The sequence below is a fragment of the Hyperoodon ampullatus genome (assembly GCF_949752795.1).
Source record: "Hyperoodon ampullatus genome assembly, chromosome: 20".
Taxonomy (NCBI): Eukaryota; Metazoa; Chordata; class Mammalia; order Artiodactyla; family Ziphiidae; genus Hyperoodon; species Hyperoodon ampullatus.
This window is the reverse complement of record NC_136933.1, coordinates 19,432,180-19,448,364: the sequence shown is the minus strand read 5'-3', so window position 1 is coordinate 19,448,364 and position 16,185 is coordinate 19,432,180. Positions and strand designations below refer to the sequence as shown.

At 40.6% G+C, this 16,185-nt stretch overlaps 1 protein-coding gene across 1 annotated transcript in view; it reads left to right on the top strand.

Moving 5' to 3' along the window:
- MTMR7 (myotubularin related protein 7) overlaps positions 1-16,185 on the top strand; it is a gene marked incomplete at both ends in the record, with an annotated part of 94,201 nt that overhangs the window by 32,156 nt on the left and 45,860 nt on the right. The window contains 3 exons of the mRNA XM_079726848.1: positions 4,657-4,779; positions 5,991-6,153; positions 14,000-14,157. Coding sequence (XP_079582974.1) covers positions 4,657-4,779; positions 5,991-6,153; positions 14,000-14,157 — 444 coding nt within the window. The remainder of the gene's footprint in view (positions 1-4,656; positions 4,780-5,990; positions 6,154-13,999; positions 14,158-16,185) is intronic.

Here is a 16,185-nt window from a genome sequence, read left to right as displayed (position 1 = left end):
GGGACGCAGATTCGATCCTTGGTCGGGGAACTAAGATCCTACATGCCTCATGGTGCAGCAAAAAAGAAAAAAAAATTATAAAAAAATTAAAATGAACCAAGAAACAAAAACCACATGATATACTCAAGGAAAGCATGTTAAAACATTTATTAACAAACACAAGCAGAAAGTAGCGATTGGAAAAGAGAAAAATTAACTTGATAAATCTAAGACCTGTTACTTAGAAGAAAAACATATGCATATCTAATCACAAAGAGATAAGAACATAGTTCACAGTATTAGGAATGAGAGAAGGGGTAAGGAGAGAGGGATTTACCCACAGACAAGAATTAAAAGATTGTAAAGAATTTGAAAATCGGCAATAAGATAATTTGAAAAGAAAATAGATGTCAAAGTGAGATTTAGTAAAAAATAGAAATATTGAACAGATCTATAATTGCACAAAATTGAATGAATTATTAAAGTATTTCTGTATAAAGAAGTGCCCATATTTCTTTCAAATACTAAATAATTTGTATGTTGAAAGCTTCCTAATTAATTTATGTAATTTTAACTGTGATGATTTCTTAAAAGCATAGATGCAAAAAAAACAAAAAGGAAAACAAGAATAAAACAATTATAGCAGATAAAATATAAGGAATATTGAAACACTAACACACCGATTCCAAGTTGGTCATATACCAAGATCCAAGACTTTTTTAAGGATTAAAAAACCTATTACTATTATTAATAGCACAGGACTAAAATAAAAAAGTAAATATTCATCCAAATATATATTTAAAAGGCATGATGTTCATTCCTCATTTTCAAAAATCAAAACTCTTACTAAACTAGGAGTAGGTCGCTTCCACTATGTGATTTTTAAAAAAACATCAAACTCAAGGGTAAAATATAGGAAGTGTTCCCATTAAAAACAGATGTGCACATGAAAAGATGTTAGCATCATTAACCATTAGGGAAATGCAACTAAAAGTCACAAGATACTATCTCATACCTACTAGGATGGCTATGATCAAAAAAAAGAAATTATTTAACAGGGGTTGGCAAAGACATGGAGAAATCAGAACCCTTATAGATTGATGGTGGGAATGTAAAATGGTGCAGCCACTTTGGATTTGGAAAATAGTCTGGGAGTTCCTCAAAAGGTTAAACAAAGAGTTACATATGAACCGGCACAATTCCATTCCTAGGTATATATACACCCAACGTATGTCCTCATAAAAACTTGTATGAGAAAAAACTTGTATAAGAATGTTCATAGCAGCATTATTAATAATAACCAGGGCTTCCCTGGTGGCGCAGTGGTTGGGAATCTGCCTGCCAATGCAGGGGACACGGGTTCGAGCCCTGGTCTGGGAAGATCCCACATGCCGTGGAGCAACTAGGCCCGTGAGCCACAAATACTGAGCCTACGCGTCTGGAGCCTGTGCTCCACAGCAAGAGAGGCCGCGATAGTGAGAGGCCCGCGCACCACAACAAAGAGTAGCCCCCGCTCGCCGCAACTAGAGAAAGCCCTTGCACAGAAACGAAGACCCAACACAGCCATAAATAAATAATTAAAAAAATAATAGTAATAATAACCAAAAGGTAGAAACAACCCTAATGTCCATCAACTGACAAATAGATAAATAAAAATGTGGTATATCCATATAATGGAATTTTTGTTTGTTTTGTTTTTTTGTTTGTTTGTTTTTGCGGTACACGGGCCTCTCACTGTTGTGGCCTCTCCCGTTGCGGAGCACAGGCTCTGGACGCGCAGGCTCAGCGGCCATGGCTCATGGGCCCAGCCGCTCCGCGGCATGTGGGATCTTCCCGGACCGGGACACGAATCCGCCTCCCCTGCATCAGCAGGCGGACTCTGAACCACTGCACCACCAGGGAAGCCCCAATGGAATATTTTTGACAGTAAAAATAAATGAAGTACTGGCACATTCTACAAATGGATAAACTTTGATTGAAACACGGATCGAAAACATGATGCTAAGTGAAATAAACCAGTCACAGAGTACAACAGGCTGTACGATTCGGTTCATATGAAGTGTCCAGAATAGGCAAATTCATAGAGACAAAGTAGATTGATGGTTGCCTAGTGCTGAGGTGGTTAGTGGGGAAAGAGGGCTGACTGCTACTGGGAACAGGGTTTCCTTCTCGGGGGATGAAAATGCTTTAACATTGACGGTTGCACAGTGATGATCTACACAATGCTGTGAATATACTAAAAAGCGTTGAGTCGTATACTCTTAATGGGTGAATTGTATGGTATCTGAATTCTGTCTCAATAAAACTGTCATTAAACCAATGACAAGCAACACAAGAGTGTTGTTACCGCTGTTATTTACTGTTATTTGAAGGTTCTAGTTAATGCCATTAAACAAGGGGAATGAAGGTATAAATATTGGAAAGGAAGAGAGAAATTATTACGGAAAATATTCCTGTCTACTTGGAACATCCAAGAGACTTTGGTAAAAAAATTATTAGAACTAGTAAAAGAGTTTGGTAAAGAGGCAGTTATAAAACATACAAATAACAATTAAGCCATAGGCTACTGTCCTTACTATATAAACAGTTTTCATGAATGTAAGAAACCACCTGGTATGTGAGGACCATTTATGAAAGAGACAGACTGATGAATAACCATGTGAAAGAATGTGGAGCACTGTAGTGACAAAAGAAGTATTTTTTAAAACCACAAGCTGGTAGGTTAAGGACACTGCTGTTGAATGACCATTCTTGATACACATAGACATTCACAAGGCCTCAGGAATGATGCAACCACCCCCCACATAAATTGTATGCCCCCCAAATATAATAAATACCTAATTCTTTATTTGCCTCATTATTCCCTAGAAATTGGGAAGAAGTGGGACAAGACCCTCAAGTACTCTTCCCAGAAGGCTGGTTTGGTTCTCAGGGCTCAGAGGAAACTGAGGCAGTGGAATGTGTGGAGTGATGTTTGCCCTTGGAGTTGTCCTGACGATCCTGAGGGGTGTCCATTCAGTCTGCTGTCCCTGCAGGGCTTCCTGGAGCGGTTGAGAAGCCTTGGGCTCTCCAACTGCATCAGCACCACAGCTTCTATATTAGACTAAAGGATGGCACACATATGATTCACTAGTCTCTCAGCTGCCTCAAGGAAGCAAGTCACCATCCTGATTTGAGGGACGAGGGTTGAGCCAGTGTCTTTTTGTAGATGGCTGATCCTTGGCAGTAGTAAGTAGCATTGCTAAGCACTGCCATCCTTACTGGAATGTTCATCGAATGTTTGGGGTGACTCTGCCTTGTTGGAGTCGTCGTTGCTGCTTTTTTCGTTTGCCCTGTAGAAACTGTCTTGTCATTTCCTTTACATTTCATATTGAAATGATCCCCATGTACATATTCTTTTTTTTTTTAAATTAATTAATTAATTTATTTTTGGCTGTGTTGGGTCTTCGTTTCTGTGCAAAGGCTCTCTCCAGTTGCAGCGAGCGGGGGCCACTCTTCATCGCGGTGCACAGGCCTCTCACTGTCGCGGTCTCTCTTGTTGTGGAGCACAAGCTCTAGACGCACAGGCTCAGTAGTTGTGGCTCACGGGCCCAGTTACTCCGTGGCATGTGGGATTTTCCCAGACCAGGGCTCGAACCCGTGTCCCCTGCATTAGCAGGCAGATTCTCAACCACTGCGCCACCAGGGAAGCCCTCGATGCACATATTCTTGAAATTACTCTACATTTCAGAGATGTATGCTTGATAAAAGTTGTTTCCAGAAGTCTCCTGTAGCAGTTTGAATTTTAGCTCAGGGGTGAGAATTCTATTTATTAGAAAGATTTTATTATAAATATTAGCATCTTAATTTGGTAGATTTTCTTGCTAAGCATGCAGAACATTCTTCTGATACTTTTTGCTCCTGTATGTATATTTGTATTTCCTACTAGTTTATATGGAAGCAGATAACCTTGGGGCCATTTCTACAACTGAGAAACACATAGGAAAATACATTATTTTTTTTAATAGAATGCTATTCATATATAGTTAATGTGTAAACTCAACTTTCATGTGTATGCTTCCTGCCTTAAAATTACATAATTACAGTGAAGGAAAAATGTTGACCTATTTAAAAGACAGAAAGGGTATTCTTAAAGAATAGGATCTATACATGGGGAGGGGGAAGGGTAAGCTGGGACGAAGTGAGAGAGTGGCATGGACATATATACACTACCAAATGTAAAATAGATAGCTAGTGGGAAGCAGCCGCATAGCACAGGGAGATCAGCTGGGTGCTTTGTGATCACCTAGAGGGGTGGGATAGGGAGGGAGATACAAGAGGGAGGGTATATGGGGACATGTATATGCATATGGCTGATTCACTTTGTTAAACAGCAGAAACTAATACAACATTGTAAAGCAGTTATACTCCAGATCTATACTCCAGTAAAGATCTTAAAAAAAAAAAGGGTCTATAACTCTTTTGTGGTACATTGAAGGTTATATTTAAGGAACTGGTGAATTTTTATCTTTTGATATACAGAATCATTGTGAGATCTAATTAAGAGGGCAAGTTTTGGTTTTTATCATTGGGAGAATTTTCAAAATCGTATTTGGATCAAGCTCGAGATTACTTACTGATTGTTTTTTGTGAAAAGCTTTTTTGCTCTAATATAACCTGTCACATTGATTTCTCTAGGTTGAAAATGTCCGCTTGGTAGATCGAATATCTTCTAAAAAGGCGGCCCTTGGTACTTTGTATTTGACGGCTACTCATGTCATATTTGTTGAAACTGCACCTGACACAAGGAAAGAAACATGGGTATGCATTCCTTATTGTTGGCTTTATGTGTTTTCCATTGTTTTAAGTAACAAGTTTTGACCCTCTATTTTTTTGTTTGTCCTCAGGATGAGGAGGGTGGGATTTGGCGACTGGGTGTTCAGAGGACTCTTCTTGGAATGTGGGTTTTGCCTTTTTTCTGTAAAGGGTCACATCCACTTGATCTGTTTACTCATTTTAAGCACTAATTATTTGAACATCGTCAAAGACATAGAAATAGCCAGAGCTATAAGTGCTTCGTGTCACAGCTGTCAAGTAGAGATTCAATAATGTTAGTGTACCAGATACAGCATTTACACAGTGCTTTATTTGCAATCCACTTTATTTGTAGCATCCTGTAATGCAGCCCATTTAGTCATCTTATTATGTTGTCTGCAGTTTTCTCATAATTTAAAAAAGAAAAAAAATTCTAGGGAACAGTCCCATCATCAGGTATTTCTGCTACATAATAATGAGACCATTAGATAGTTCTTATTTTATGTAGCCACCCAACCATGACATTATGACCAGAACCAGAGTCCCTGAGTTGTAGATTTTGCCTTTTCTATAGCCCGTAGACTTTATCTTTTCTGCAGAAGGTGGCAGGCGCTACATAGTGGAGAGGAATTTAAAGGATGCAGTGTTGCCACTGAGGGCTGAGCAGAGAGAGACCCTCCTGAAATGCCAGAGCACTTCAGCATGATTTCCTCTCAAATAAATCTCTTCTGCGGCCTGCCTGACCACCAAGAGCTTCGAAAACAACGATCTCACGTTGCTGTTGAACTTGAGAGCATTCCATGCGGAATTGAGGAGCATGGTGGCACCTCCCAGCGGAGCTGTCTCTAACTTTTGTCGATTGCAAGGTTTACTTTACTAACTTCTCATGACCTTATTTAATTTTAGCTACTCAGTGCATTTCAACATTTGACGGCCCAAATGCTCCCTTACCTGGACCTGTGCAGAATTGTATGCTGAATAGTTTGCTTCATATAATTCGCTTGGATATCAGAAAGCTTGGCATTGAAAAATAAAATGATAAATTCAGACAGTTGGCTCTTACCCCGAACACGTAGGTTCTTGTCATCTGAGTGCAAGCCAGCTGAAGGTCAGGGAGGGTTTCTTGTCTATGTGTGTGGCTCAGAGCTCTGTGTTACTTTTTGTCCTGTGTATCTGTTACTTGTGCTTAGTTTACCCACATTGTCTTCTGGTGGTAGATTCTTCACAGTCAGATTTCCACCATCGAGAAACAGGCGACAACGGCCACCGGGTGCCCTCTGCTCGTTCGCTGCAAGAACTTTCAGCTCCTACAGCTCATCATCCCTCAGGAGAGGGACTGCCATGACGTTTACATCTCTCTCATCCGCCTTGCAAGGCCAGGTAGGGCAGAGCGGCTCGGCACTCAGCGTGCACCCACTCTTAAGACATTCACAGATTGTGTTGAAGACATGTGGATAATACTTCAGAATTACAGTACTTTAGGAATTATCCCAGCCTTCAGATGAGGCCAAGAAATCTGACTGATAGAGTTCCTTGTCTTTTGAGGGCGGGGGGCCTCTGTCCGAGTTACTTACTGTACGAGCTTCTTTCATTATTCATAGTTTTTATCCTGGAGGGGGTTTTAGTTGTACTTCACTTTCGGGGTGAAATCATCCCAAAGTATGCCCTTCTGATACTGTGGTAGTCAAGCCATCTTGACTGAGCCCTAAGACAAAACCCACAAATTGTTTTGTGTGGAAAATATCGATATCAAACATGTCTAGGGCAGTTTTCCCTATCTGGGGGCTTTTAAGGTTTGGTTTCTGTTGCTTTTTGATAGTAATATGTATTTCCCAAGGTTGGCATAACTAGACCTTTGTTAGCATCAGTGAATGTTCGGGGTATGTATATGTTGATTCTCCTAAACAAAACCTCCTTAAGTGTTGTGGGAAGAATGGCTGATTTGAAAAATATATGTTATCAGTTACTCTCTGGTTATATATCCCTCATCTTAGGGTCTTTAGAATTACAGCTTATTATGCTTTAAGTCTAAGAAATTTATAGCTAACTATGCTGTAAATGTATGAAAATCTACACAGGTGTTTCTTGTGTATGTGGCTTGTGTGAACTGTGGGGTTCCTTTGTTCAGTGTCTTGGAAGTATACAGTGAAAGGAGATCATTTGTGTAACGGTAACATCCATGGTAGTGTTTACCCAGAAGTCATTAATAAGGGAGATAGGACATGTGCTTATAGTTACTTTACTAAATGCTTTTTGATTCAGGACAAGAAGTTTGATTGTAAACTCTTCAAAGCCTTTGGTTGGGTCCTCAGATTCTTATGATACAACTGTATTGTCTGTTGAGAGCTAAGAGCTAAAGTTACGTGATGGGAACATCAGAATCTGATCATTGTGACTTGACTTTGCTCCCCTTTCAAGTCAGCCCGTTGAGGCTTTTTCATCTCAGTGTATTGAAAAGAACTGCCGAGTTAGCCAGAAAAGCAGTTGAACTTTTTGGAGGGCGCACTATAATTGGAACAGAAGTTCTGGGAAGATGTACGTGAGGTTGCATGTAGCAGAGAATGCGAGGGGAATTGCGCGCCAGCAGTTTCTGTGTCACTGATTAATGGATGTACTGGATGATAAATGTGCTCTGACCGGATTAATGGGATTTAGGAATAACCCAGAGAACTGGGAAAGGGCTGAGGCACTGGAAGAGTAGATCACAGTGGCGGTGAGGGCTCTGGCCCCAGATGACAGTGAGTGCCCAGATTCACATTGCGAGGGTCCCCAGGGAGGAAAATCACTGTGTTCCCCTGCTTTTAAAAATATACACTTTTTCTTAAAGATGAAGTTTTGGGAGTTCAGTATTAGCTGTAGCCAGAGACCAAAGAAAGAAATTATAGCCATTAATTGAATTAGAGCCATTACCTTAGAAGATTTTTTAAAAAGCCACCAGCATTGTGAAACATTGGAATTAGAAATGCCAGTTTATGTAAAACTTAGTACTTTAATGAGTATGGGAAGAGGAAATAGAATCCAGGCAGCTTTACAGTTTAATGCTAAAGGCAGTGCTAAAATTAGGACATATTACAGCCTGTCACCTTGGAAGCAGGGTGTTGAATCTGGGTGGAGGGAGTTTCCACCAGGAGTGTGATGGCTTCTCAGACCATCCCAGGACCTTTTACAAATTACACCTTTGCACTCCTCAAGGTATTTCAGAAGAGGGTGTGTGTGTGTGTGTGTGTGTGTGTGTGTGTGTGTGTGTGTGTGTGTGTGTGTGTGTGTGTGTGTGTGTGTGTGTGTGTGTGTGTGTGTGTGTGTGTGTGTGTGTGTGTGTGTGTGTGTGTGTGTGTGTGTGTGTGTGTGTGTGTGTGTGTGTGTGTGTTTGGTGGGGAAATGACTTTGAATTCCAGCAAAGTCATTTCCCCACCAAACACACACACACACACACACACACACCCCTCTTCTGAAATACCTTGAGGAGTGCAAAGGTGTAATTTGTAAAAGGTCCTGGGAGTGTGTGTGTGTGTGTGTGTGTGTGTGTGTGTGTGTTTGGTGGGGAAATGACTTTGAATTCCAGCAGCACAATATCCATCTCTGGGGTTATTGTGGTTGGTCACCAGCACAAATCATGTGTTTTCGAAAGCTCCCCTTATGGGCACAGCTAAGGTCCTGTAGAGGACACTTTTTTTTTTTTTTAACAAAAGGAGAAATGTTTGGGAGTCCATTTCAGTCAAGGCCTGTGAAGGAGACAGCTTCAAAGCTCTGGAGAGTCTGTCTTCACTGAATTGCGATTTCTGGGATACGGGTAAATCAAATGACTAAAAAATTTGTCTAGATGTTATTGGTTTGTCTTTCATATGAATTCAGATTGGTCAGAATTTGGTCATGGACTCTAAAAGATCCCAGCAAAAAAATAACGTAGCCAAGTCCAGTAAGCTCTTTAATTCTTCGTAAAGAAATAAGTTAAAATAGGGCTGTGGCCCAGATGAGAAAATAAATTAATGCTGTAGATCTGATGTACTAATAAGGTTGTACAGTTTTCTGATTTGAAGACCCCTGTTTCTCAGAGGGCTTCCATTTTCCCCGTGTTCTTTCTTTTCTCCTCCCTCTAATTAGCCTCCTGCTGTTTACTTTTTGGATCAATGATCTTTCCCTCTGTAGTGTTCTTGGGCCCTTTAGTATTTAAGCCATCTCTTTTGTTTATTTTCCCATTTTTTATTAAATTGCAGTATTTTTTCAGCCCATCTTAGTCCCTAATTCTTCAGCATGTTTACTGTGATTTTTAAAAATCTCAGGATTGATACAGTCTAATTTGCTTAATTTAACTTTTTACTGTTCTTATCTAAGTCAGTGCCACTCAAGCAATTTTTACAGTCACAATTTCCTTTTTATTGATGATACTAATCTCTGGGTCCAGTAGCCCTGTTTTACTAAGTGTTAGCTTCCACAATCCTGATGTTTAATTCGAGCACTTGTTTGTTCAAAATAGACAAGAAGGTTCTCTTTTTTTTTTTTTTTTTTTTTTTTTTTTTGCTGTACGCGGGCCTCTCACTGTTGTGGCCTCTCCCGTTGTGGAGCACAGGCTCCGGACGTGCAGGCTCAGTGGCCATGGCTCACGGGTCCAGCCGCTCCGCGGCATGTGGGATCCTCCCGGACCAGGGCACGAACCGGTGTCCCCTGCATCGGCAGGCGGACTCTCAACCACTGCGCCACCAGGGAAGCCCCAGTACTTTTGATTTTAGTATAAATTACCCTCGGTTTTTCCCAGTTAGTCAGTAATAAGAGAGAATGCCCCCATGTTTTTTCTCTGTTTTCCTAACTGCTTTGTTCTGCCCGAAGGCTCTCCGATTTGGTGGAATGAACACCCTTTCCTTTCTTACGGGAGGAAGGAGCAGAGGTTAGATGCCGAGACAAGGCCATTTGTGGGCTTGGTGCTTCCAGATTGAAAGAGTTGCCACTTGACGGCCCGTATCTTCTCCAGGAGTAGAAAGTGGGATTATCGGAGCGGGAAGGAGTTGATGAGAGCAGTAGGTATCGAATCGATTGCAGCCACACATGCTTCCCTGTGTTAAGGCGTGCGCTGAGCAATGGTGCTAAAATAAGATAAAGTCAGTCCCATCTGTGTGTCTCTGTGTCTGGGTGGAGCTCATGCCCTCTACTTAGTCCTGAAGCACTGACTTGGCCTTCTTAGAACCATAGACAAAATGCTACTCATTCTTAGTTTAATGTAGTATTTGAGAAATTGCCATTTTTCTTTCTAAATAGAAGTCTGCCCTTGCTTAGCAGTTATATGATTTAGGTAGGTAAATAAAGTAAGTGCTAGAATGATTTCCACATAAGCTTTTCTGAAAAATTTTTTTAATTAGAGGTGCACATTCAGTTTGCTCCCCACCGTCCAAAGGCATGCGGAGGGTTTGCTTCTTGTTGGAGGAGCTCTTGTGCCCTCCTAGTCATGAGGACCCAAGGGGCGAAGCCTTCAATGCATCCCCTGTTGAAGGTGCCAGGCCACGAGCAGCAAAAGGCATTTTATGTTGGATGTGATGGCCTAGACTTTGCGATGCGAAAAGCCAGTGGAGTATTTAACGTGTTTGTTTTAAGAGGGGGTGGAAAATCAGGGATTTGGCCTTCCCAAAGCACATAAGTATTTTCTCTCAGTTCAGATTCTGTAAAGACCGGAGATTTCTCAAAGCCCTGCTTTGGTTGTTGTTGGTTTTAATTTACCTACCTTACTTAACTTACCTTAATAATGTTGATTACTAAACATTCTGCTATGTACTTTGCAAGAGATGGAGATGAGGGGAACGAAACATTATGAATGGGAAATATTCAGTAAAATTTACATCTTTGTTAATGGTATTTTTTAATTTCTCAGAGTAGGCAGTTCTTAGCTGAGGGCTTCTCCTGGGCTGGCCTCTGGGTAAGAAGCTTGCCCACATTAACAAGACTGAGCTTTGACTGAGAAAAATGTGTTTCTCTGCCCGCATGTAGAATTTTAGGTAAATTGGGCCAAAGGTATGGTTGATGACCCTTTTCCTTAAAAATAACTGAAAGAGAAAATTTCATTATTTCAGTGGCAACCCATTCTGATGTCTCCCAATTCAAGAGTGATCTTCTTAATGTCGGTGACAAGTTATGCTTGCATTAATTTATGTGCAGTTTCCTCACCTCTTCCCAAGGGCAGCAAGAATGGGCCCATACATAGCAAACTATCAGTAGTCATAGAATGGTTTTCTTCTTCTACCTTTAAACCTATTTGTAGGCATTTAGCAAATGGAATTTAACTTCCGTTTTACCCCATCTTCCTTAGCTCTTCTTTCACTGAAGGAACGGAGGCTTTCTCAAGAGATTCTCTTGGCATCTTAAACAAATTGCATTTGTGGTTAACATTATGATATCAGAAGCCTGAGTCATGAAAATGGTACTTAGAGATGGAAAACATATGTCAGTGTCGAGCCGACTGTTTCCAGAACAGGATGTCAATTTTATATGCTGTCTGCTCAATTTGCTAAGATGACAAGAAACCATTTTTACTGGAAGTGTCTGTGCCCTGTGTGTGTGAGTGTGTGTATGTGTGCGTGTGCATGTACCTGTATGTGTGCATTTTCTTTGTTGAAATCTCAGTATGCTCAATTTTCAAATTTAGAAATATGACATCGAGAGAGACTGAAATAGACATCGCTTATCTCACTGATAAACCCCAGTCTTCTCGCTTCTTTTTTACAAGAAAGAGTGCATGTCTAATTCAAAAGTCTGGTACTTAAAATATGACCCGTATCTTATCATCCTTGTAGATGAGTCATTTCAGTAGTAATCAAAAGAAGCTGGAAACTTGGGTTTTGACCTTAGGCTGCCTGTGTATTATTGCGGCCTTTTGCTGGTGGTGAGATGCTTTGTTGGGCCTCCAGACACACATTTAGGAGCGCTAAAGTGTGCACACTGAATGCCATTGACAGATGAAGGAACATATGGGATGATCTAAGAAAACTGTAAGGAGGAAGAATTCTGTTGAAAAAAAAAAAAAAGAAGATTGGGGGGGGACTTCCCTGGTGGCGCAGTGGTTGAGAGTCCGCCTGCCGATGCAGGGGACACGGGTTCATGCCCCGGTCTGGGAGGATCCCACATGCCGCGGAGCAGCTGGGCCCGTGAGCCATGGCCGCTGAGCCTGTGCATCCGGAGCCTGTGCTCCACAACGGGAGAGGCCACAACAGTGAGAGGCCCACATACCGCAAAAAAAAAAAAAAAAAAGAAGATTGGGGGATGGTTGGAAAGAAAATATACAAAAGCAGCCCATCTGGGGAGAAAAGAGAAGGGTCTGCCTTGGTGGGGGGCGGGCAGAGTGCATGGTGGTGAAAGCCAGACTCCCTACCTCCTAGCTGTGTGACCCCGGGGATGCTGCAAAACATCCCTTTGCCTCAGATTTCTCATCTGTGCAAGGAGACCTGTCATGACGCTTACTAGATGGGTCAGTACATTTAATCAGAACAGAATCTGGAATGAAACAAGGGTTCACTGAGTATCAACCACGATTTATTATCACCAGAAATGCTTTGATTTGCACTGTCCAGTAGGTAGCTCCTAGCCACACGGGGCTATCGAGGGCTTAAAATGTGGCTGGTCTGAACTAGGTTGTGCTGTTTGGTGAGAAATACACATGGAATTTCAAAGACTGTACAAAGCAAAATGTATACAATATTAATAGGTTTTGTATTCCGTATATGTTGAACGATATTTTGGGTATATTGGGCTAAATAAAATATTTTGTGAAAATTAATTTCACTTTCTTTTTACGATTTTAATGTGGCTACAAGGACATTTTACATGACATATGGGGCTTACACTGTATTTCTGTTGGACAGCGCTGGCCTAGTTGCTTCCCTCAGTGTAGCAAGGCCAGAGCAAGAAAACCAAATCCTTGATCTTGCTGGGGATGGCTGCTGGGCCTGGCCTCACAAGCATAAAAGGTGATGCATGAAGTCAGAGATGCCCTGACACAACTGAAAGAAGTCTGTCATCACACATCCTTCAACTTGCCCCTCATGAACAGGGTGCCATGTACTCTGAATGGATATTTTTTAATGAATCCTGTAAATACTGTATGAACAGTACAGTTATGACATTTATGTAGTCGTTAAAAGTTCAAGTGTTTCAAGTGCAAACATTTAAATATATTCCACAGTTTTTTCAACTGTTTTGTCATTTAACACTGTTTGAGCATCAGAACATGGCAGTGGCCTGACCTCTGTGTATCTCTGAGAGGCCATCCCAAATTTGAGCTCCACATACATAAACAAATTTGAGTTCTGGTTTTCTAAGGAATATATATGTTCTTTTTTTAAAAATTGAACTATAGTCGATTTACAATATTGTGTTAGTTTCAGGAGTTCAGCAAAGTTATGCATATACATTCTTTTTTGGATTCTTTTCCATTATAGCTTATTACAAGATATTGAATATGGTTCCCTGCGCTATGCAGTAAATCCTTATTGTTTATTTTATATATAGTGGTGTGTATCTGTTAATCCCATACTCCTAATTTCTGCACCCCCCTTTGCCTTTGGTAACCATAAGTTTGTTTTCTATGTCTGTGAGTCTGTTTCTGTTTTATAAATAAGTTAATTTGTATTATTTTTTAGAATCCACATAAAAGTGATATCATATATTTGTCTTTGACTTACTTCACTTAGTATGGTAATCTCTAGGTCCATTCATGTTGCTGCAAATGGCAATATTTCATTCTTTCTTATGGCTGAGTAATACTCTACTTTATGTATATATATATATACACACACACACATATATTTTATGTATATATATGTATATATCTCACATCTTCTTTATCCATTCATCTGTTGATGGACACTTAGCTTACTTCTGTGTCTTAGCTATTGTAAGTACCCATATATTCTTAATTACTTTTTAATCTCCATATTTTATGTGGTCTGAAAATATATTCGCTTTCAAAAGCAAATCAAAAAAAAAAAAAAAAAAACAAGATGGGGAAGGCCATGCTCCTGAAAGAAAAGAAGTTCTTGCAAAGTTGAGTTCAGTTGTCCTGAGGTCTTGTCGTTGTTGGGAAGAGGTGGGTGAACCCACCTCAGAGACAGGGTACCCCTGGGAGAGCCCCGAGGGGTGAGAAGCTAGGCTGGCCTCTCCAGCCCAGACAGAATGCATTTGGGAAAATTTGATTCTGGCTTTGACTTGGCTTGATTTGGCATTATTCTCCCCTTTTCTTTTTTTGCAGTGAAATATGAGGAGTTATACTGCTTTTCATTCAACCCCAAGCTGGATAGAGAAGAAAGGGAACAAGGCTGGATGCTGATCGATCTCAGTGAAGAGTACAAGCGAATGGGCCTCCCTAATGATTACTGGCAGCTCAGCGATGTGAATAGAGATTACAGAGTGAGTGGAGGCATTTGGTGAAATGCAGATACTTAATCCAAATGAAACCGTGATTTCACATAGCTTAGCATGACTTCTGTTTGATCTCCTTCAATTTTGATAGCTCTCTGTGGGTACAGGTGTGTGGATTCCCAAGTCTCCCTTGGTTATTGCTGGCTCTGTTTCCTACTTGCACCTAGAATCAGAAAGTTTGAACAGTCACCCCAGAGAACATCCCCTCTAATGGATGAGGGAGTGGAAACCCGGAGAGGCCCAGCGGTGGGCCTCAGGGCCAGCACCTCCCTTCTCCCAGGCAGTCTTTTTATAGCTCAGTGAGTGATGGCTGGGGAGTCACAGAGGCTCTGCTGGCAGCTTGGCATGAGCCCTTTCTGTGCTCACTGAACTCTTGATTGGTACACAAGGTCACCAAGAGCCTTCCCTAGAGAAATGAGGAGAACTATGTCTGCACTTACAGAAGGGACTGGGCGATGCGGCGAAGCAGGAGGGGCAGGGTCAGTTCCATCTTCTCCCCGAGGGTGGGCTTACAAATCAGCGTTGGCGTCCCTGTGAATTTTAAAGTGTTTTCAGTAATAAAAGTACATAAGAACGTTGCAGAGAATTTACAAAAGAGAAAAGAGCCGGCATCCCATTGCCCTAACATTCTTCTAGAAGGTTTTAAATTTCTTCTTAATTTTTTTCTCATCTGCATAGTCCAATAACTTTTTTCTTACATGAGTAATGCACTTCATTGTTTACAATGGGAAAATGTCGGGGCAAAGGAGCCGTTCAAATATATACAACAAAAGTGGAATCATACTACATATGCCTTGTGTTTTGCTTTTCTTCACATAGCATATTATGAGTGTTATCCTGTCGATAAATATAGTTTATGACATTTTAAAACATTATATAATATGACATAGTATGGCTATATCATATTCTATCTGTCTAATCTCTAATTTTTAGACATTTAGGTTATTATTATTTTTCACTATTTCAAATAACATAGTGAGAACATTCTGGTAACGGTACCTTTCCCCATGTTAAAAGTCTTTTTCTTAAAGACAGATTCCTAAAGGTGGAATTTGTATGTCAAAAGGTTTACTCAAATTTTTGTACATATCATCAAAAAGAACTGCAGGGCTTCCCTGGTGGCGCAGTGGTTGAGAGTCCGCCTGCCGATGCAGGTTCGTGCCCCGGTCCGGGAAGATCCTACATGCTGCGGAGCGGCTGGGCCCGTGAGCCATGGCCGCTGAGCCTGCGCGTCCAGAGCCTGTGCTCCTCAACGGGAGAGACCACAACCGTGAGAGGCCCGCGTACCGCAAAAAAAAAAAAAAAAAGAACTGCAGAAAGATTGTGCTAATTTATATAAATTCTCAACAGTTGTGTAGGAGAATGCTTGAGTCTTTGTACCTTCACCATTAAAGAGTTTATTTCTTAAAAATCTTTTGACAGCTTAATAGTGGGATAAGTGATTTCTCAATTTAATCTTCACACCTTCATCTCTTGAATTGTAGTTTTGTACATGCCGACCATTTATATCTTGTTCACTCTTAATTGACCATTTCTGGCTGCATGTTTTGAATCCTGATTACTTTCTTCACCTTACCATATGGATTTTCTATATTGTGACAGTATTCACATCGGTAATTAAATGACTGTGTAACATTCCATCAAATGAATGTACCATAATATACTTAAATATTTCCCTATTATTAGACATTTAGATTACTCACAATTTTTGCCATATGAATAGTTCTGGGAGTAATATCTTTGTTCATATGATTTTCCCCATATTTTAAATTATTTTCTAAGGATAAATTCCCAGGACCAATTACAAGGCATAAGAGGCTTAAATCTTTGTTTTTAGATTTCAAGCAGGCAGGCCATTGATGTTTTTGCTTTTGATCAGTATTTGGTTGTTAATTTCTGTTCCCTTGTATAGCAAGCAGTATATGTGACCTGTAAGATTTGAACTTTGGGGATTTTTTGAAGATTTATATCTGCATAAAACACCCAATATTTGATTAATTATCAATATTTGATTTT